Source organism: Vicugna pacos, chromosome 6 (assembly GCF_048564905.1).
Source record: "Vicugna pacos chromosome 6, VicPac4, whole genome shotgun sequence".
Taxonomy (NCBI): Eukaryota; Metazoa; Chordata; class Mammalia; order Artiodactyla; family Camelidae; genus Vicugna; species Vicugna pacos.
This window is the reverse complement of record NC_132992.1, coordinates 23,820,902-23,843,122: the sequence shown is the minus strand read 5'-3', so window position 1 is coordinate 23,843,122 and position 22,221 is coordinate 23,820,902. Positions and strand designations below refer to the sequence as shown.

At 52.4% G+C, this 22,221-nt stretch overlaps 1 protein-coding gene across 4 annotated transcripts; it reads right to left on the bottom strand.

Moving 5' to 3' along the window:
* Positions 1–648: 648 nt before the first annotated feature.
* BMF (Bcl2 modifying factor) lies at positions 649–21,437 on the bottom strand. Of its 4 annotated transcripts, none has more exons than XM_015237121.3 (5): positions 21,297–21,437; positions 20,786–20,884; positions 18,361–19,313; positions 16,666–16,826; positions 649–4,612 (listed from the first exon to the last, which is right to left on the bottom strand). In XM_015237121.3, the coding sequence occupies exons 3-5, from the start codon at positions 18,650–18,652 to the stop codon at positions 4,511–4,513; spliced, it is 555 nt and encodes a 184-aa protein (XP_015092607.2). In that variant the 5' UTR covers positions 18,653–19,313; positions 20,786–20,884; positions 21,297–21,437; the 3' UTR covers positions 649–4,510. The 4 variants fall into 4 exon arrangements, with proteins under 4 accessions (XP_015092607.2, XP_006201699.2, XP_031528807.2 ...); XM_006201637.4 differs by having other exon boundaries at positions 18,361–18,657; positions 21,297–21,431; XM_031672947.2 differs by having other exon boundaries at positions 18,361–18,657; positions 20,786–20,921; positions 21,297–21,421.
* Between the last annotated feature and the right edge of the window lie 784 nt (positions 21,438–22,221).

The window sequence follows — 22,221 nt, the reverse complement described above, 5'->3', positions numbered from 1 at the left end:
CCCCAGGACTCACAGCTTACTGCTGGTAGGACCTGGAGTGGCTTTTGCCCCAGAATTTTTAGAACTCCATCAAACGCTTTAAATTACCCCTTTGAGTCAGACACATTATTAATCCACAAAGACAAGCCAGGAAGTCCCCCAACAACTAGCCTGCCTCCTGAGATGCTACCTTGATAAAAAGGAAAGCGAAGCCCATCTTGACAAGGGCTGGGGGCTGTGCAGAGGGGCCGCGGGGGCACTGTCACTGAGGCTGTTGAGGGCCGGTCATGGGTGGGTCCTTTGTACGCATTCCCTTTAGTCCTGCGAGGCAGGCACAGCTTAATTTACAAATGGAAGAACTCAAGGCTCAGAGAGGTTATACAACTCGTCTATGATCATTCAGCTGATGGACGCTGGAACCGGATCCAAATCCAGGTCTGAATCTAACACCTGTGTTTTCCCATCTCATGGGGTCTCTGCAGTGCTGCTTACTGTGTGGTTAGAATGGCTCTTCAAAACCCCAAAAGGGGAAAGAAAGTCCTAACAAAAGCCAGGGGCCTTGCGGGGAAACTCAGGAGGGCAGCCAAGAAGCAAATTGGGAGTCTCTAACCCCCTAACAGATCCCTTTGCATGTTTACTGCTCCTTGACAAAGACAGACTAGCTTTGCTTTAAATGGTTTTATTAAAAATAGTACCAATTGATGAGGGAAAAGATACACACACAAATATGCATGTGAAAAACATAAAGCCAAATATTCTGTACAGGTTTAAAATCAACGGGTCCCCAACCCCGCCCTCTCTTTCCTTGCCTCTCCCACAGGCAGAGTGCCTAGAACCCAGGGACGGCTAACTGGGGATGGACAAAATGCTACATTCTCACTGGGTCTCCCCCGACAGCCCCTGCGGATCCAGGGACCCAGGGATGGGGCAGGCCGCTGGGCGATGCTCACAGAGCAGGCAGAGGCACTGCTGGCTCCCCGTGCAGAGAGAGGAGCAGGGCAGACAGGAGCCTGCAGGGCTCCAAGCACCTTCAGCCCAAGAGGCTGGAGCATCTATAGAGAGCACTCTTTCTCTGCTATTCCCTCTGGGCTCAAAGTCCCAACCACTGCCCACGGTGTCCCCAGGAGGCTTCATAGGCTTGTGGGTTAACTCCTTCCTGGAAGAAATTCGGCCAGGGTAGTCTCTCACCAAGGTGTCCCCGCCTACACACAGAGGGACCCCGCAGCTTCCTCCAGCCTGGGCTGCAGCACTGATGTGCCCAGCGAGCCCGCTGAAATGCCTGCTTTTCCTCCCCTCCAATCTCCCCACCACACTTCATCAAGTCCCTCAAATGAGACAAGTCTCAAGCTCTCAGCATGCTCCTGGCTGCCCAGGATAGTCACAGTGGCTCTTCAGACTCCAACGGAAGCTCTGGCTGGATTATCCCAAACAATCCCCTGCCTGCCATGTCCAGGCCAGATCCACCCTTGGATGGGGCTGGGCCGCTGGGGACAGAGACAAGTAAGCTGGGCCCCTCCAAGCGCTCAGAACACACCTGCCACAGAAGCTCCCCACACAGACCCACTTCCTTAGGGGCTCGTGGAGGGCACTGGGAGGGGTGATCTTTTTTCCTGTCTCAGACTGAGCAGGAAAAGACCACAGGGACAGTTCTCCAGCAGCCCAGACTTGGAAGCAGGCAAATGCAGAAAGGCCTGGCTGAGTCCTCTAACTTGCTGGGGGAGTCAGACACTTGGCCTGAGGGGCTTCCAGAAAACCCTATTCTGGGGTTCTGAATTAGAAGGGCTGTTTTGACCCTGAATATCAGTCTTCCCTTCCTCCAGGCCATTCCTTTCCCAGGGAGGGAGGTTTCCAGTTCCGCCCCCGCCGCCCCCCAGCAGCAAACCACAAAAGCTCCACAAGTCTTCAGTTGGTTACAGGTCAGGAGCCAGGTCAGACTCTCTGTCCCTCTAAATCTGATTCTCCACCCCCTAAATGAGAGACAGCCAAGCTCCTGGAGGTGGGGGATGGGGAGAAGGAGCCCAGGAGGAGGGATGTGTCTCCTGAGGCTGGACTTGAGGAATGTTCAGACCAACTTACCAGGCAGAGGGGGAGGGGCCAGTCTAGATCACTAGGCCAATTATAAACAGCCAGCTACCTCTCGGGTTCTAGGGGGAGGGGGAAGGAGAGGCGTTTTTTACACTGTGCCCTGGCTTGCTTAGGATAGTGAGTTACTTCCTGGTTTCACAGAAGATGGAGACAGTGCAGTCAGACCAGCCTCCACCAGGCCCCAGGCTCATGATCAGGTGAGCTTGTCAAACTCTGGGCTCAGTTGTCAGGACAGGCCACATGACATCCCGCCCGGCCTGGCACAGTCTCTGAGGCTGATGGCTTTGCCTCAGCACCAAGGCCTGGACCATTTATTTGCTCTCTCACTCAGCTCAGGTGGAAGGGCCCACTAGGAGGGGATAAAAGTCACTGGTAGAAATAATCCTGGTTTTCTTGTCTGTGCCACTCAAGCACATACCAGCAGCCTGCCCATCAGAGCCTTGGTCCAGGAGAAGGAAAAACAACACACATTCTATGCACATCAAATAACAGTGTGGAGACACACAGGGAAGGATGGATGTCACAATGGTCCGTGTATCCCAGTGCCAGTCTTCACGTCTGTCCCTTGCGTTCCTTCTTAAAAGTAGGAACCCACCTTTTTAGCAGACTAACCATGGTGCACACCCTGAGACTATAATTCTGGCCAAGAATAGGTAATATCTCCAGAACACCCAAGCAGAACAAAACAAAGGCTTATAAACAGTTTGAAGTCCCTCTCCTATGAGCCACCGTGAGCTCATAGGGCACCTTTGTGCAAATAAGGAAAGGCACCCCTTCCTGTGAGTAGACACAGCCCTACACTAGGGCATACAGCTTAGTGAGCAGAGCATGGGCTGGATTCTAGTTTTCATTAGCTTCCGCTGCAGGTGCCCTTGTGCAGTGAAAAACCTGCCTGACCGTGTATTCAGAAGATCAATGTGTCCTTCAACAGTGACGAATACCTCCTCTCTGCAGAATTAGAGGAGCTTGGGCTTGTTCCAATTTGAGAGACTACTCTGGACTCCTCCAATTTCTTTGGGTAGCCTGGGGTCTTCTCTGCCCAGGGGAGCCATCTTTTCTTCGGGTCTTGCTTCACTGTTAAGCACCAATGTTAACTTTTTCTTACATATGCAAAAATGATAACTTAATTTTGGGGTGTCTAGTTAACATCTAGAAACCCTGTCTTTTTAGATTCCCTGTGTCTGTTCTCAGAGCTGCCAGACTGGCTGCTTTAAATCCTCTCCATTAGTGCCACAGCGAGGAGAGAAGGGAAGAAGTTCAGAGGCAGCTGTGATCCTGCTGAGTCCCAGAGCACACGTTTCTGGCCAGGCTGGGAGCTGAAGGAAGACAGGAAATGTGTACTCGGCTTTGACAGTTCCGCACTCTAATCATTCTCTGTTACTCTAAAAGACACGTTTCAGCTGACAAAGCCACTGTGCTGGCTTCTTCCTGTATCCCACCAGGTATGAAAAAGGGGTGGGGATAAAGGGGAGGAGGTATGTGGTTTCCAAGGAAACCGAGGGGTCTGGGCTCTTCTAGGGCCAACTCTTGTAGGTGGGATGGCCACCATGTTTCCCAGTGCCACTGCAATCCTGTCCCTTCGAGCCCTAGAGTGCTGAGGTTGAGGGGTGGAATGCAGTCTGCTGGCTGTGTCTTTTCCAAGAAGAGCTGACCAAGGCACAAGCTGCTGCGACAGCACGTTGATTGGCTATGTGGCTCATCCACGGTTGACACCCAGCCAGTCCCAGGCAGCCAGAGGTGGCAGTGGTTCTGCACCTGAGGACCAATCCTGAGGCTTCCAAGTGGAACCAAGTCTACCCAGAAGTTTGGTTCATTTTTGCGGCACATTTGAGGGGTCCTTGGAGAAACCCAACCCTCCCTGAGGTCTGCTGGAGATGACAGGGACTGGGCAAGAATCCCTGAGCCCTTGGGGTGGGCGATGGCTGGGCCCACTGAGAACCCAGACACGGCTGGCTGACCGGCCTGGTGAAGTTGCCGTGTGTGGCTGGAAAGCCCCTGGCTGAGGCCCTGGGGGGTTAAAGCAGTGTGACCATCGAATCTGGGCCTCATCCACGGTGGAAAGCTGAAAGGTTTGGTGGAACCAGGAGTCTAATCCAGTCTCCTATTTCTTTACCAAGTTCCTGTGGGAAAACTACAGTCCACTCACCGGAGAACATCACTACCTGGTCATCTTCAACAACTGATGACTTAAGGATCTACTTCTCCAAGCACTTGAGAGGCCCCACATCATGGACACATCAGCCTCTACTTCAACAGTGTTTGACAAAGGTCCCCATTCCTGGTCAAGGCCCTGAACAGGGAAAGAGGTCCGGCCTGGATATGTCTTATGTACACAGAAATTTTTAAAATAAAAACACAAAACAACAACAACAACAACTTCACAAGACAGTGTCCATCCTCGCCGATGTCCTTCCGTGGTGCCCCAGGTGAAGAGGGCAGCCCAGCCTCACCTGGGACCTGCCCCATTTCTGTTCTCATCTCCATTCAAAGCGAGGTTGTGCAGGAAGAGGAGGATCTGCCACCACACGCGATTTCTGTTCTGCTGGTGCTAAAAGTAAAAAAAAAAATCAATGCAACTCCTAAACACAGCCTGAGACGACTCCTTATCATTTCCAATAAAACTTCAGATCTACACGTCTCCAGGCGGCACTTTAATCCCATCACTACAGCCAACGGGGGGGGGGGGGGGGGGGCGGGGGAAGGACTAGAGAAGTGGCAATAAGGGGGAGATAGTTGGAGTTCTCGGAAAACAATTGCAGTTTGAACATTAAAAAGAAAAGACCCGGCTCTTTATGCACTGTGCACAAGAGGATTAAACTTTTTCCCCTGCTTGCAGGATTTTCCAGAGTTTAGCCAAGTGCTGCTTTTAATCAGATTGGCTCCTGAGCCCCTCAAACCTCAGCAGCCTGAACAACAAACTTTCTTCAGAAAGAAAGAGAAGAAGCACCCCCCTCTCTCCCCCAACTCCAAAGTAACACAGAGAACAAGGGGGAGGGGGGGCCTCCATCTGCAAGTGATTTGACACTGTGAAGGTCAAAGGGTTAATCTTCAATTTAAACCACACTGCTGAGGCAGCAAAAAACTGATTTCATCCAGTGCAAACACGCACACACACAGACACAGACACACACACACACACACTTGTGCGCCCGCCCTCTCTCCCTTCCCAGCATCTCCAGCTCCGCACTGCCCTTTTTATAGCTGCTCTTGACAGTAAGCCATAAATAATCCCTCTTGGAGCGCTTTCCTACTGACTGGAGCCAATTAAACGTTAAGCAAGAACATACTTGAAAACAAAACAAAAACAAAGAATGCACACTACTCTCTGGAGGTTATCCCAGGTCCTACTGTCAGGCAGGGAAGCTGGGGGCAAAGGTCAGGGGTCAGTGGCTCACAGGATTGTGGCTGGTGCCCCGCCCACACAGGTACCATTTCCCAGGGGCCAGCAGAGGCCCGGGGAGGGGAGGGGCGCCTGAGGGGTGCTGCAAGAGGCAGTCTTTGTTCTCTCTTTGTCCGCCAGGGCAGGAGAACTGGGCTGGGGCCCTGTCCACGGGGTTCTCAGTGGACAGGGGAATAAAAACCTAGTGTGCAAAAAGGAGCCAGCACGGAGGCTGGACTTGGATTGCCGTGGTGGCCCAGGCAGCAAGCACGCTGATGTGAAGTACGTGGTGGGGGGGCTGGAGCCCCTGCTGTCTTTAACCACGCCCAGGCCCCTACCAGGCAGCTCCTAGTCAGATTAGAAGAGGCTATAGTAAGTCAGTGGCAGGACTGGAAAGTGAGCCGGGGGCTCCTGGATGCCTAGAGCTGCACAGGTACCCCTGGCCCTGGCCTAGCTGACCTGTCCCCAGGCAAATGTGCAGGTTGCGGGGTCCCTGTCACCCTGCCTGAGGCCACAAAGAGAGGTGAGATGTCAGGCTGCCCTGTCATAGATTGTCTCCCACCCCATGCCCCATCTATGGCAAGAGCATCCGTATTTCCCTGGCAGAAGGGGAGACTGGAAAACAACCCAGAAAGTTGGAGGCACGGCTCCTGCTGGGAGGAGAAGGGGTATGCCAGAGGAGGCCTGGCAGACAGCAACTGGGGAGACTGATGGCTTCCTCGTATTTTGTAAACGAAGACAAGTAAAAAAGAGGAAACACACCCGGCTTAACAAAATCTGGTTAGAGTAAAGCAGCATGAAAATGGACTCAGCTGCAAACCTGAAGACTCAGGCCTGCCTGCAGCAGCTGGGCAGAGCACCCCCCCTCCTGCTTCCCCTCCCCAGCTGCTGCCCAGGACAGGTGCAAAGGTCATGGGGTGGAACAGGAGGAAAATCCAGGAAGACTTTTCTGGAGAGGCCAGTCTGCTGGAATTCTGAGGCTCCTCAGGTGCCTGTTTGAAAAGGCAGAGTAACAATAACAACCACGATCCTAATGGTAACTGTAACTTGAGTGTGCCAGGTTCTGAGTGTTTTACATCCTTGCTTCTTAAAGTGTGGTCCATGGACCAGCAGCTACAGCACCGGCTGGGAGCTTATTACAAATGCAGACCTACTGAATCAGAATGTGCATTCTTAACAAGATCCCAGGTGACTCTGAGATACATTGGAGTATGGCAGCACTGCTCGAGATGTGTTAAACTCCTTTGGTCCTCTCAACAGCCCTATGAGGTAGGCATATATTATCACGCCCATTTTATAGATGAGATCATTGAAAGAGTTAGGTAACTTGGCCACAGAGCTAGTAATGGCTGGGACTGGGTAAATCCAGACCACGTGGCCCTCAAGCAATGTCCTTACCCATTATCACTATCCTCCGAGCACCACCATATACCCTTCTTTCTACCAGAGCAGACCCTCTAGCTTCCTCTTCTCTAAATCATCTCTAAAGAAGCTCAAGGGCCCAAGAAGGGAGATGACAATTTTATGATTTGGGGCCTGGACCAATTCCATCTCTGTAGGGCTCAGTTTCTCCCCCAATTCCCCTAATGGAGGCCACCTGCTGCCTGGGTAACTTGCCGGGCTCTGAGGTCTCTGGGGAGGAGGGAAGGACGCACCCTCACTCCAATCATTTGGAAGCAATTGTGAGCCAGACTGTTGTCTTGCTGGGAGACACAGACAGGCCTAGGTGCACATGGTACCACACTCAGGAAGGACCTAGGTTCTGTGCCTCTGCTTGTGACAGACCTCGGGACTCCTGAATCAGCAAGGAAGGAACTCTGAGCAGTAGATGGCTCCCCGGGCCAGGAATCAGAGGACCTGATAGGCTGGGGTCTCCCACCAGCCCGAGTCCTCACTTTTCTTATGAATGAAGTGCAGGTGTGGTATTAGGCCAGTGGCTCCCACACCTGCCTGTGTCACAGAATCTACTGAGGTGCTATTGTGAATACAAAGTCCCCAGGCCCACCCAGACCAACTCAAGGAAGGGGCCCAAGAATGTGTATACTGAACAAGCTCCCTAAGCGACACCTTTTAAAATCACAAGTAACATTTATTGTAACTTTTACTCATAAAAGTCAGACACGCTAACTGTAGAAAAATTGGAAAATACCAGAAATTAGAGAGAAGAAAATGAAATCACTTGCAATCTGATAGCCTGGAAGAAAACACTTCATGAGTTGGTATTTTCTTCGATCTCTTTCAATCTCTTCCCACCCGAGTGATGACTTGGCCACGCCAGAGGTAAACCCTGCCCAGGTGGTTTGAAGGCAGCCAGGCCACAGACAGGCATTTGGAAACCACTACGGTGCTTTCCAACCCTAAACTGTGGTGACTTGGAGTTTGTCATCCACAATTACCTTCAGGATTACAACCCAGAGCTCCAACAAATGAATCCGGTCAGCCTGGCGGAGGGTCTGGGTGGGCCTGGAGAACAGGCTGCCTAGGACAGGATTAAGCTGGCCACCGTGGCAGCCACAAGAGCAAAAAGAGGCCTGGGACACCATCTATTGCCCCAGGAGCCCTGTTCGTGAGCAAGAAAGGATGCCACACGTATCCCACTCAGCCTTATCCTGCCACTGGACAGCCCTCAAAAGGCCCTTCTCTGAAAGGAAACCAAACTGCCACCTACCAAGAGAATCAAAGAATGCCTTGATTATGAGGCACAACAATAAATAACGTATTTTTAAAAAATTAAACAAAGGGGCCTGACTAGAAAGGGAAGAAAAAGGACTTGAAGAGAGGCCAGGGAGAGAAACAGTAAGGAGGAAGGAAATCAACATTCACCAAACAGGATGAAGGACACAAAGATACCAAAGCACCAGAGTACACGGATCCTTCCAGGAGAGAGTGTGGGGGAGAGGGGGAGAAGGATGGGGGGCCAGGGAAGAGTACGCTTGGCCTCTGGGTCTCAGACACCTGGCACAGCAGCCAGCACAGGACCTGAGCCCAGCCAGGGCAAACCCCTGGTGCAAGGCCCAGCTCTCCAGACTGGCGTGGGGCCCCTCAAAGTTTGGCAACCTGCAAAGAGTGGGGGTTCCTGGGATGTACAGCCAGGAGGCCCTCAGGGATAGGAAACTGGGGGTCAGGAGATGGGAAGCTGATGGGGATTTAGGCTTACACCAGGGGGGAGGGTATAGCTCAGTGGTAGACCACATGCTTAGCCTGCTCGAGGTCTTGGGTTCAATCTCTGGTACCTTCATTTAAAAAAACAAACAAACAAACAAAAAAATGAAGGAAGAAACTAACATGACTGAATGTTATTCTGTCTAATAATAAAATGGGTCATAAAATGACAGAAGCTTACACTAAAGCTCTCAAATTCAGAGAGGGGAGGACCAAGATATGAAAGGAAAGAACAGAGGTGAACACTCTGAGGGAAGACGTCAAGTCTCTTCAGTTGAGAGAGTATAACCAGGCATAAGAGACCTAGGGTTCTTCCTTCCATCCCACTTTCTGTGATTGGGGGATTCATGAAGGCAGTCAGTTGACAAGCATTCAAGTCACCCCTACTGTGTGCCAGGCACCGAGACTGAACGCACCCGGTCATTCGTCCTGTACAACAGGGAACATGTAGGGCACAGAGTAGGTGTTCAGCAAGCACAATGGACTGACTACAGAAAAGTCAGCCTTGCAAGATAACTCGCTTGTCTGAGACCAGGAACAACTGATGTCTGGCCAGGTCTACAGATGTACTTGATATGACAGGGTCAGCCTCATGCCTACAGAGAGGCCCAGCTAGTAAAAGGCTCCCTGCCCCCCTGCCAAAAAAAGAGCTGGCTGTGGTTTCTGATGAGGTTGGATTACACAAATCAAACTGTTTCATCCCACATGGCCTCTGCCCTAAGCACAAAGAGTGTTCCCTGCCCTCCCCAGATAAGAATCTCCCTCTGCCTCTCCCTCTTTGGATCCAGTTCACACCCTCTGGGGACTCTGCATGTCACCGGTATACCAGATGCTCCAGCTGGAGCTAATTCACCCCAAAGAATTAGAGAAAGAAGCACAGCTACACAGTAGCCCCGCTTTAAAAGACCCTAACACACAAAATGCAAACTGACCAAACAGATAGCAATTTATCATGTCTCATGCTTAGAACACAGTGCTTTTCTGTCGTTTCTTTTGCTCTTCACAAAGGTCTGAGCCATAGGATGGACGGGTCTTATTTTCAATCCCATTTTACAGGTGGGGAAGCAAAGGCTTAGAAAAGTTACCCCAAGCAAGTTAGTTGCGAGGGAAGTGATTCAGACCCCTGACTTCTGACTCCAGTACTATGTTCTTTCACTAAAATATTACCGTGTGTTTATTCACATTATAAAAATAGTATTAGCTTTTCAAAGGGAATCGCCACTTAACTGCTCCCCTAGTATGTTTAAAGAAATTGTTTCCAGATCATTATTTAGTAAGGATGCTGTGGACCAGAAAAAATAAACCTTTCAGGAGGCAGAGCTAACTGAAGATCAAAAAGAAATAAAGCTAAAATTGGTCTGAAATTATAACTTCAGATCATGTTCTGAAACCATGTGCAGTTCCTTTAAAATGCAGAATTGTATCTACTCTGCTTTACAGGGGGATACACTCTCTATAAAGTGATGTTTTCCCACTTCTTCCCTTCCCCCTTCCTACTCTAAACCCACCACAGTGGGGCTGAAGGACAGAGCCTTGCCATTGAGAACAGGAAGACAGAGCCAAGAGAGAATTCAGGAAAATTCCATGGGAAAGAAGTTGGGAAGATGTTTCTGTTGGATTCAGCAAGCTTTTATCAGGCACCAAACTGAGCTAAGGACAGAAAGATGAGCAAGATGTATGCTCCATTATTTTACTATCTGAAGGGGAGAAACACAGGAATACAGAACTCAGTTTCACAGGAGGCAGAGCCAGGTCAGGGCAGTAACATGAGCTCCATCATGTTCTCACTTTCTAGGCTGAGGAACAGGGATGGGTGACGGAAGACCATGGTTTTAGGATCAATCAGATCAGTACGGCTCCCAGCTTGGCCACTTACGGTGTAACTTGGGCATGTTATCTCACTTCTCCCAGCCCCAGCTTCCTATAAAATGGGGATCATGGAGTCTAGAAGTCCAAGGTTGCTGTGCTGATTAAATGAGAAAAATATATGTAAAGCATTGGGTCAGTGGCTGCACCGTCAGCTTACCCCTTCCCGGTGAGGACAAGGAAAACCTGGGCCCAACTCCACTTTGCTGGGCACTTCTCTCAACACCCTCAGCTCAGGGCACCCACCCCAGGAGTGCTACCTTTTAAGCAAACTCAGGGAGACCTGGGGAAATCCCTGACTTCACTTTGAGATGGGCCATGGCAGCCAGAGACCACCGGGCTCAGAATTCCAGGCTGCTGAGCTGGGCAAGGGATTCTGAAAACCATGGGACAGTCCCTTGGGCCCCGTGGGCCCACTGCCCTGGATGGCTTTTGACCCAGACACCCGAGGAATGAGCAACGTGGCAAAACGGAAAAGGAAAAAAATACTCCTTGCCAAGAGGTTCCTCAGCCTAGCCAGCAGCGCTCAGAGGACGCTGAAGCCACCAGCTGCCACCATGGCAACACAGATCACTTCTCCAAGGAAGAAAGGGCAGCCTGGGCTCGGCTGGTTCTCAGTGGAAGACAGGAGGGCTTCCTCTAACATAACTAGAGACCACTGGCTTCAGCCACTAAGGTCTAGGGGTGGGGGGAAAGGGCTGTGTGTGCCACCCGTGTCTCCAGAGCCTTGTGCTGCACCTCCGTGGCCTGGAGGTAGGAAGTGCTGAGGCCCTCACCCAGCTTTCCCGGGGGACGGCTGTCTCCCCGAGTCTGAGAACAGCTCCATCAAACTACTGGGCAATTTCTTAAGAACTCAGGGAGCAACAGGGGTGTGTGCTCTCTGGTCAAAAGTAAGGGAGACAAGGGACTGAGGAGGGGGCAGGTCTACTGTGGGTCTACAAGGCTGTGGAGAAGGACCCCCAAGGCTCTCACTCCCAACCTGGGGCCTTTGCAGCTGGCTGTTCTCATCCCGCCTGGGGCCAGTCCCTGGACAGGACAAAGCAGGCTGAGCACGGAAGCCCAACCCTCCTCCCCACACTGGCTGTTCTTGTACTGGTCATGGAACATGCCCTCTTGGTTGCCAGACACAGATCAAAAGGCAAACCAGACGTTTTTCTTTATCCTTCTTTCCTAGTGCCTCCCCCTCCCTCCCATTCCCCCCTATTCCCACCCCTCCACCTCACCCTCACCCCCCACCCCCACCCCACCCCCATTCCAAGGAAAATAAAAACAAAAGCCAACCCTATCCCCATGGCTTGCCTTGGCGGGGAGGGAATGAACTGTCCGGAACTACAAGGCCCTTCTCCTGGAAGAGAGAGTAGTCAGGTGCAGAGTTGTGTGGGGAACTCGGCTCTAGTCAGCCACGCTGATGACTCAGAAGCTAAATATAGCGAGCGATATAAACAGAGCCAGCCACAGAGCAAACACAGGGCCCCCAGCCCCGGCACTGGCTCTCACGCACATCGCTCTCGACAGCCCCTCCCCCAGCCTCGCTCTTCCCCGGGCACTGTCCAAAGTGGAACCATCTACTTCTGGGACCCTTTTCACTCTAGAGCAAATCTCTGGGTCTCCTGCCCAGGGCTGCCCCACCTAGGGCCTGAACAACCTCATTAGCCACAGTCTGAGCTCCAGAAAACAACTCGCCAACAAGGAGAGCATCCCAAAGGGTCAGGAAGTAGTAGGGGGCTCCCTGAACAAAGGATCCAGGCTGCTGGCAGAGAAGCTGCCAGTTAATAAACCACGCAGACACCACTTCGGGTACAACTTCCAAAAGAGCCCCCACAAGAACTATAAAGCCAGGTCCAAGTAAAATCCTAAAAGCATCTTCTAACCCATTTACAAAAGTCCACACATCAATAATTACACATATTACCATTTCCAAAGGGCTCTCACACCAATTCTGCAAGGTAAGTATGAGTAACCGAGGCTCAGAGAAGTTAAATGATTTGCCTATGAACACAGAACTCCTAAGTGACAGAGCTGGGACTTGAACCCACATCTGCCTCTAAGTCTAGGATTCTTTCTGTGATACTGCAACTAAAGATGAGTTGAACTGAGTGGCTGAAATTTTGGCTCAGAATTCATTTTCCAGAGAGTCTAATTACTATTCAGGGAATTTTCAAATATGACTGTTCTGAATGGAGCCACTCCTGGTCCAAGTGAAAAAGCCATTTCCGACATGAAGAATTCCAACCCTCCTGTATCTTTATTCACTCAACAGTCCACAGTAGCTACTTTTTTTTGGAGGATTCTTGGCATCTTAACATTGCCCAGGAATAGCCCACAAATTTCAAGATGGTGCCATTGAGATATAAGACTTTCCTAAGAGGAAGGGCACCAGCTTCTGTCTATTCTTCAGCTCAAGGCAGGAGAGACCATGGCAGGAGGACTGGAAAGAAGCTGGGACTCAAATTCTGGCCGGAACAGCCCTTGAGCTCAGGGAGGAAGCAAACCCGTGCCACTATTTTCCCAGTAGAAGCTGGACAGACAAGAAACACCAGGGCATCCTCACAGAGACCAAGACAAGGTAGGCCATGGTCAGCAGACCACCAGAGGTCACTTGTCACAACTGGACAGCTCACAGAGGCACAAAGAGGGGAACATTTCACTCCTGACCCAGCCAAAGGAAGGTGGCGTAGATGACCATGTGTGGAAAGGCTTTTACCTCTACTTGCTTGGCCTCCAGCTCTCTTGCTGCTTTGGAGACCCAACGCACTGATAGCAAGCACCTCAGTGACACTGATCTTCTACCTCCAATTCCTTGCCCATCGGTCCAGAGAAGCCACCTTGAATGGACCACTCAGGTAACCAGGCTAGACCTCCACCCCACATGCTCCTTGAGAAACATGCTGGGAGGGCTTATGGTCTGAAAAAACCAGAACCAGGGGGAATTTGGAGCATGCTGCCTCTAGGGTCATGCTGATGCATTCAGTTTGCCATAAGGCCATCCTACAATGCACCACCCCATCATCACAGCTCTCCCTGTGCTCCACATCTCCTAGGGAGAAGGCTTCTCCTGATACAGAAAAGGAGTAAGAGGTCCCTAACCAGGCACAAAAGGCAGGATCTCACATTCCCTACAGGACTCAGGGGCCCATGGCCACAGTCTGGCCCTGAAACACCATTCCAGACCTGAGGAGAGAGGAGATAGCCAGGCCCCTTCAACCCTCTTACTGCCTCTTGGGTCATCTTTCTTGGTTATCTAAATTCAGCCTACCATGCTGGAGACTGACCACTATTCTCTGAGCAGAAATGTACAAAGCCAAGGCCCACAACTGAACAGCTTGGACACCAATTTTCCTGGACATTGGCAGGGAGCCAGGGGAGGCAGCTCTGCTCAGGGACCAGTCTGACAAGTGGGGTGGCAAATGCCCTGTAAGCTGACAAGGACAAATGTGGGGGATGATCTGAATTATAGAGAGACTGAAGGAAATAAGCATTAAAGAATACCTATTGTGCCTGGAACTTTCGTAGGTTCCTAATGCCACAATAAGATTCTGTGGCATTAGGTCTAATTTACAGAAGAAAGAGGCTCCACACGGTCAAGTGACTCCCTAGGGGCTAGCAGGTGGCAGAGCTGGCATTCAAACCTGGGTCTTCTGACCTTATTTCTGAAGCCTAGAGACTTAATTGTAAATTTCTTCCACCCCAGTGCTTCAGTGTCCTTGGCTGCAAAGATGAGGGAAAGGTACTACATATAAAATAGATAAGCAACTTTATACTGTGTAGCACAGGCAACTATATTCAGTATCTTGTAGCAACCTATAATGAAAAAGAATATGAAAAGGAATGTATGTATGTACATGTATGACTGAAACATTATGCTGTACATCAGAAATTGACACAACATTGTAAACTGACTATACGTCAATAAAAAAAAGATGAGGGAAAGGAATAGGGAAAGAAGATAAAAGATAAAGAATATATGAGTGACAACAGTAATTTGTAGATATGAAGTATTTAGACATTAGTTTATATTAACCAAGCTCAGAAAATGACTCACTTCTTCAAACTAGCTGCTTTTCTGAAAGGTCCTATGCCAGTGCTCCACCAGCCCTTCCCCAAGGATGAGCTCCTAGTGAAGTGAGCAGGGTGAGTGGGGAGGAGGGGATAAAAGTGAGAGGACTCTCGTGGACCAAAAGCCTGGCTCTTCACAGTGGAAGATTTGGGAAAACCAGCTTGAAGCTAGAGAGGCCAGCCTCCTGCCACTGCATGGTAGGAGGAGGTAGCTGGCAGGAACAGGAAGGTAAGGGGCACAGGGAAGTCAGGAGCCAGTAGCGAGTGAGGTGCAGAGCAGGGGAGACTCCAGTTCCCTTCCGACTCTGCGGCTCTGCCCCTCCTCCTCACAGGCTGGAAGCCTTGGACTGAGAGGACAGCACCTTGTCTAGAGTTGAACCAAGCCCTCAAAGAGACAGCTCTGCCTTGGGGTCAATGATGCCAAGCAGCTAAGACCAGGGTCAGACCTGGGGATAGGGCCACCTTCTCCTGTTCAGAACTGAGCCAGGAAGGAAGGGCCCTAGGCTGAGTTCTAGTCCAGTGCCAGGGCACACCTGGGCAAGTTAGGGTGGTGGGCTCCTCCTGGTCTGCTCCCCAGCCTACAGGGGCCCACCAGTGGGTGGGGAAACATTCTGGGAAACTGTTGAAAGATCAGGTCTATTGGGAATGAAGCAATGCCTTCTAGAGAGTCCCTCAGACAAGCCTAGGAGACACACAGCCACCGTGTCCTCCATCAGCTACAGCCCCAGGACTGGGAGCTGCGAGCTCAGCCCAACCACAAGCCTATACAATCAGGGTAGAGTGAATGGGCAGGATGAAGGCCAAGAGAGAAATCAAGAATCAGAGTGAGTCCACACATGGACTGAAGGGGAAACTCGAAGCCAAGTTTCCACAGAACAATCAAAGGAGGGAACAGGGGCTTGAGCTTAGAGCCAGAGAAGACGGCCAAGCTGCCTTATGATCTAAGCAATGGGCCACCCTCCCTTCCTGAGGGGCTGAAAGAGCCACCAGGACCTGGTCTAGCCCCAGGTTTCTCTCAGAACCCCTTGCGCACAGGCATTCACCATATCTAACCCCCAATGGCCTGTTCCCAGGAAACCCAAAGTCAATTTCTCTTCCCCCTAGTGCTGGCCATGGTTCAGCACTTAAGCCAAACCTTCTATTACCAACAGCTCTCCTCTGGTCACCTCAAGTTCCCCATCTAACCTCAGGGTCTGCCCAATCACGGTGAATTATTTATTCTCTTGATTTCCTGATAGAGAGTCAGATACAGACACACACACTCAGCCCACTGGATCTGGGACACTGTCCTCGGGGTAGGGAATGTATTCATTTCCAGGTGGCGTGCCTTCGCTTCAGCAGTTGGCAGCCATCCAGAAAGCCAGCCCAGAGAGGAAGGGTTAAGTGCCTGGGGGCCGGCCCAGACAGCGGCTGCAGAGCAGGGCAGCCTCCAGCCCGCGGCACGGAGGGCTCCTCCAGCACGAGCCCGCCAGCCGCCGCCTTTGTTGATGGGCTCTGCCACATGCTCCACTGACACGCGATGCTCCGCCCTGGCGGGGCTGGTGCCAGGCTGCCGGCCAAGCACCCGGCCAAGAGCCCGGCCACTGGTCTGGAGAGACTCTCTGAGGTACACACTCCTGAGTCCCAGGCCCTGGTTCCCAGACAGAGACAATGAGGAGCGGCCTCCCCAGCTGGAAAGTGTCGGGTTACAACCGGTTCCACCACTTTCCCCAACTTCAGGCCCATCCTGGCCTTGGTTACGCATTTCCCACTGCACTGCAGCCAGGCAACTGTCCGGTTTTACTCAGCACCCTGAAAATCTTCCCCTTAGGTCTGTGAGGGACAACCTCCCACCCCTGGCCTCAAGAAGAGACCGTCTGTCAATCAAGGCTGCAGAAAGGTATCCTGTTGCCCGGGAGGGATCATGGCATCTCCCACAAGCTTGAGCTGCAAGTGGGCAGATAAACAACTTGGATCTCAGAGGTGAAGGCAAGACTGCTCATCCAGTCGGGCCCACCCAGTCCACGAGAATCACAACAGTGTGAGGCCAAAACTCTGGGACCTTATCCTTGGGGCCTGGCAGAGACAGAGTTGCTGTGGCAGGCCCTGGCCCCCCAGCCCCAGCAGACTCACCCCCCTCCCCAAGCCCCCATGCCTACTTGCTGCATATGAAGCCGATGGAACTGGTCTGCAATGCATTGAAGTTTTCGGGCAATCTGTACCTCTGCTCGATGTTGCCACTGCCCTTCAGGGGGCTGCTCACCAAGGGGCAAGGCTGCAGGGAAACCGGCAGGGAGGGGGAGCCGGTAGCCAGCATTGCCTGCAAAGACAGAGGGCCCACATCTCAGCATTCTCCACAACCGCCCCATCCTCCCCATGCCTGCCACTCCTGGCCAAGACCTGGGGCAGAGGGAAGACCCTAGCATGAGAAGGGAGGGGAACTTAGCCTGCCTTTATCAGGGCACTCTGCCATATGTGGACAGCCTGACTTGCCTGCTGCCCAAGTGTATGAAAGGTGATGCTGGGAGAAGAGAAGGGAATGGTCCCAGCCTTCCTGTCAGCCCTATATTCGCTGGCAGGGCCATGGCAAAGGTAGTAAGTGTGGGTGAACTTGCTAACCTTCGGTCCTTATTTACCAATCTATGCTTGACCACAATTCATTATTCATTATTCGTGGAACAGTAGCAGGCTGAAGCTCTTCTCTGGAAAAGCACTGGAGGCAGCTCTCCAGAATTCCTGGGTTGAGCAAAGCAAGGGACAAAGAGAAAACCAAAAGGTGTCTTCACTTTTTAACGCAGCAGAGGAGGGCTGGTCTCAGGCCCTGAAACTCTAGGCAGTGGAACAAAAAATAGGGAGAGAAGAACTCAGACCCACAGAATAGCCGAGTCCTTCTCTGGAGGCCAACCCAGGCCAGACCTCTAGACCAGCGCTCCTTATTTACCAAGTGCTGCCGCTAGGGGCGCCCGTCCGCCTGTTCCCTTGCGTTCCTCTTCCCCGCCCCGCCTGCCTGCCTTATCCATCTTTTCAGAATCCCGCCAGAACGGCTTTGCCAGAATTGCCCTCCAGGGCAGCTCCCTCCGAGAATAACTGCAGCGTCTCCTCAATCTGCTTCATCAGACACAGCAAGATAGCCTCCGAACCTTTCCCCTCCCTCCATAAGCTATTGTGCTAAATGAAGAAAACAGACTGAGTGTCTAACCCTGCCCTTTTGCCAGGGGAGGACACATTACTCATAAAACCAACCATTTAAGCCCACAAACGAAGGGGTCTTGTCTGATTGAGCTTTGGAAACGGCCCCTTTGCTGGCACTGAGCCCAGGCAGGCCTAACCTCTTTCTCTAGTTCCCCTTCCAAGCACAGAAAGTCCCAAGTGACAACTAGGGGCCACCTTCTGCCTTCAGGGACCTCCTCTCCCAGAACAGGCTGGGTTTTTCCCTTCAGTGTCAACAGCGAGTCACAGATCCCCTAGCCTTCTCCAGGGCAATGTTAGCCACTTTACAGAAGGAACATCACTACTAGGACACAAAAGGCTGGGTCCTTCAATGGGCCACAGAATATAAAAGCCAAGGCCCAGGTGCCCTTCTTCCAACCTAAGGAGACATCATGGACCCAAGGGTCCCACCAGGAAGGAACAAAAGAGCAGAAATAATACCAAGGCAATCTCCCTTGCCTGGGGCCCGAGGAGCCCAAGTGAGGAGCAGTAACAAGCAGAGAGGCAGCAAGTGAGAACTGAGGACTCAATAGCCCCTGCTGCTCAATTTAGGAAGGAAATAGCAAAGGGCAGGTTTCGGGAGGGAAAGTCCCCTCTTTTCCCCCAGTCTCTAAGGGAGGAGTCCTGAGGCTAAGAGCACTCACCATAAAACAGTCGCTGGGGTTCCTCAGTCACCCCACAAGGCAGCATGACACCCTGGCTCGGGGAGGCTGGACTGAGAGTCTGGGTAGCTTTGTCTTCCTGGCTGGTGGGTCGAAGCCCGGGGCCACAGCAGTGGGTGAGAGGGAAGAGCTGCAGACGGCTGAGGGGGCAGTCCAGCTGGCTCTGGGCAAACAGGTCAGCAGAGAGCAAGCTCCCGGGCTGGGTCCCCGGCGCCCCATCCTCTGGCTGGAATACATCATCCTCCAGCTCCTCCACACACTGGGGTGGCTCCATCTCCCCTGTTAGGGTGCAATGCAGGCATCCGGGAGGCAGCCCCCACCCAGGCTAAACCTGGAAGGACTCCCCTCCCCTTCCTTCTTTCCTGTTCCCTCTTCTTATCTGGAGAAGTGGAGTCAGGGATTGATGACCGACCACCCGGGAGATAAAGCACTGCCAAGAGTGACACCCGTCTGTGAATGTGGGATGCCTCACTGTCCTGGGACTCTGCACACCTCTTCCCTGGACGCGCTCAGAGCCACCCTCCCCTTGGACTCTTCTGACCCAGGCTGGTCCCGGTCACACAGTTTGACTGCTATTCAATCTGAGCAATAGCAGGGGTATGGTCAGCTGCTATAAGCACGCAGGGTACCTGAAGAAATGTCAACAAGACTAGCCTCTGTGAGTGGCTGTGGGAGGGCAGAGGGTGCTGTGACTGGCTGTACACACAGTGCTGAAACACACACACACACACTCATTCACTGGCCTGAGGAGTAACCACCAAGTTCTCATCTCAGTCTGAGCTGAGCTCCAGGCTTAGCAGCAAAAACAAAAGCCAGCAATCCTAGGGCAGCCAGGTTCCCTCCAAACCTGCTAAGCCCCGCCCAAGACTCTAGTCTCCACCCCTCTGCTTGCTCAACACAACAAACAGGCTCCACGATGTGGTTAAGAGTGTGTCCTGGGAGAGAGAGGGGAGAGAAACCCAAGTTAGTCATTGCAGCTGCGCTCTCAGCAGAGGAGAGCTGACTTCCCGCCGCAGCTCAGCCTAAAGGGGAGGTCCAGCATCCAACAGAGTGGCCAGCCTCCTCCAGCTCAGTCTACTCACTTATCTCCCCAACTTCAAAGCTTTCCCCAGAGCTGACCATTCCTGCCAATGCTGAACCAGAGATTGGTACAACCAGCCTCACAGAAGGAAGTGAAATTCAGCCCTCTCTATGTGACCTCACTCTCTGCCTAAACTACTCAGGTTGTTGGTATGAGTTTCTTGGTGATAAAGAAGTTCCACTTGCTCCACCTGATGATGGAAGTCTGAACTTGGACTTGGGCTCCCAACCCAACCCCCCACATACACACAGAAACCCCTTAGGATCCCTGAGGCAGCACAGCCAGAGCAGCAACCACCTGAACGGCTAAAGATACAGAGAGACAATGTTTGTCACTGCATGATTCAATTAGAGATCCCCTGGGAATTCTGTCTCCCAGTCTTTTGCCTTTGAAGAACGAGCCAAATGGTTTGTGGGTTGGTCAAATATTTAAAGGAATCTCAGTTAAATTAAGAAATTTTGGCTTTCTCAAATGCAAGCTCTCCCTGAGGTGCTTGCTTCAATCCTCCTTCAATCCCATCCTGACCTTGAGCTACCTGTGGTCCTATCTCTGCCCTCTTCCCTAGAGAGCGAGAAGATACACACTTGGATGGCAAAACAGGCACATGGTGTTCTTTGGGTAGCGTTTACCCAAAGGGGAGTGAGAGAACTCCAGCTTATCAGTACCAGGAAACAAAGTTTTCTACTGAAAGGACCAAGTACTGTCCTGCCAGTCACCTGGCAGGGGCTTCCCTCCTTCCCTTCCACCTCCTCTCTAAAAGCTGGCAATTCCAACCTAAGATGGGGCCCTCCAAAGCCAATCACAAGCAGGAGTCATTGTCTTGGGTTTTCCTTTGAAGCCTATCACCTCCCCCACCCGCTCCCAGCAAAGCCCCAAAGTTCAACCGTTGCCTGGACTGGACAGCGGGGGAGGTGCAGCCAGAGGGTGTGGCTCTGCAAGTCTGGGGGGACCCTTCCCACTCTCCACGAGAACTGCAGGTGGCTCTGCTGCAGTTGGGAGCCCCGGGGAGAGGCACTGGGCAAGGTCAAGTGTAAACTGGGATACAGTAAAGAGACCCTCTTCTTCCCTTCCCCTGAGCTGAAGAGGTGGTGTCCAAACTGGTAGGAGGAGGGCACATCCTAAGGGCACTACCAGGGAAGGCTGTACTCCCATCAAGCGGACCTAACGCCCGCTGGAGCCATCCCAGCCCCTAAGGAGTCTAACAGGGATGCTGAACTCAGACTTCTCCTCCTAGGAGAAGGCAGTAGCCAGACATTCTGAACCTTGACAAGGGCGAAAATCTGGGAACGCACACACACTCACGCACTCACACAACACACAGCAGACCTGGGTGACTCCAGGAGAGAGTCTCGGCCTCCGAGTCGTGATGCCAGGGCTCCGCGCCAGGGTCCAGCGTGACGAGCACTCGGGGGCTTGGCGCCCAAACTCAATTGGGAAGGAGGGAAAAAGGGAAAAAGCCCAGCTGTTAAGAAGAGGAGTCTTCAGACTCCGCAGGTATGCAGGACGTCCCACAACTCCCTGTCCTACCCCAAAGTCAGATCCAGAGGCCAGGCCGTTCTCGGGCTCCCAGGTCTGCACCAGCAGTGCACCGCAGGTTCCCCTGCCCACCTGGACCCAACTCCTTGGAGTCTAAAATGCTACTACCCGCAAGTTCCTTCATGGAGCAGCGCACTTAGATGTGGGTTCTGCACCCCGTTCCCGCACCCCAGCGCCCCAGTCCATGGTCACCCCAGAAGCCTGAAGCCCAACCCTTTCCGGGCCCCCATGCGCAGCGCGATCCTCTCCCCACTTCCCCGAGGAGGTGCGATCCAACTCCGCCCGGCCCCCGGCCGCTCACCGGACTGGCGGGAAGCGGGAGACGCGGGTAGGGGCGGCGGCGGTAGCCGGCGGACCGGCGCGGGAGAAGGCCACTCAGCACCGCGCGGTATTGTTTCCAAAATACGCCCGCTCCGGGCATCCCGCAAACAGCTGATAAGGCCCCGCCTCCGGCGCGTCACACCAGCGGCTGGCCAATGGTGAGTGGAGTCCCAAGTCCCGGGCTGGGCGGCTGCCAGGGACGGTCACAAATGTACGAACCTTCCCTTGGAGACATTGCAAGGGGCCGAGCTAAATTCCGATCTCCACCAGAAACGCAATTGGGGCGCGTCGCCCGCGCAGATTCGGTTCCTAACGCTGGCTCGGGAAACTTTAGAGAGTCCTTGAGTCCTCCCTAATAGGAGGGAGATAGGGGGCGCCAAAGTGACTTTTGTCTTCTCTTTCAAGGGAATGGGTTGGATAATTTCGGCGCGTCCGTAAAGGGAGGGGAAAAGGAGGAGGCGGGGAGATTTTAGACACAGCTGGCAGCGTCCAGTGGGCCACTTGGTGGTAAAACATCCTCTCGCCTGCTAGGCGGGTCAGAAGAACACTCCAGCCCCAAATCTGCCCGAGGCTTGAGAATACGTGTGTCTGACATTGTTACAGAGTGACGTTCAGATCAAATACACCCAAAGGGACCCTCATGTCCCTTTCATAACTGAGCTTGGACACTTAACAAAATAAACATCTGGCTGAGGACAGGAGAGATTAAAAATGCAGGGACCGCTTGGGCAGTCCCATATGGACTGTTTATGGCAGGACCATATGGACTATACAGAAACATTTATTGAGCAGCTACATTGTGCCAGTTACTGGCCTAGGTGCCAAAAACATTATCCAGGGATAATGAGTGCCAGGGATGCAGAAAAATTCAGAATGCAAAGACTGGGGAAAGCTTCAAGGACATG

Bases quoted from the DNA above. Each gene is read 5' to 3' on its own strand.
- BMF (XM_015237121.3), bottom strand. From the start codon at position 18,652: ATGGAGCCACCCCAGTGTGTGGAGGAGCTGGAGGATGATGTATTCCAG. The intron at 16,827-18,360 runs GTGAGTGCTCTT...CTGTCTTTGCAG, and splicing joins ACCCCAGCGACTGTTTTATG to GCAATGCTGGCTACCGGCTC. The intron at 4,613-16,665 runs GTAGGCATGGGG...TTTTACTTTTAG, and splicing joins ATCGGCTTCATATGCAGCAA to CACCAGCAGAACAGAAATCG.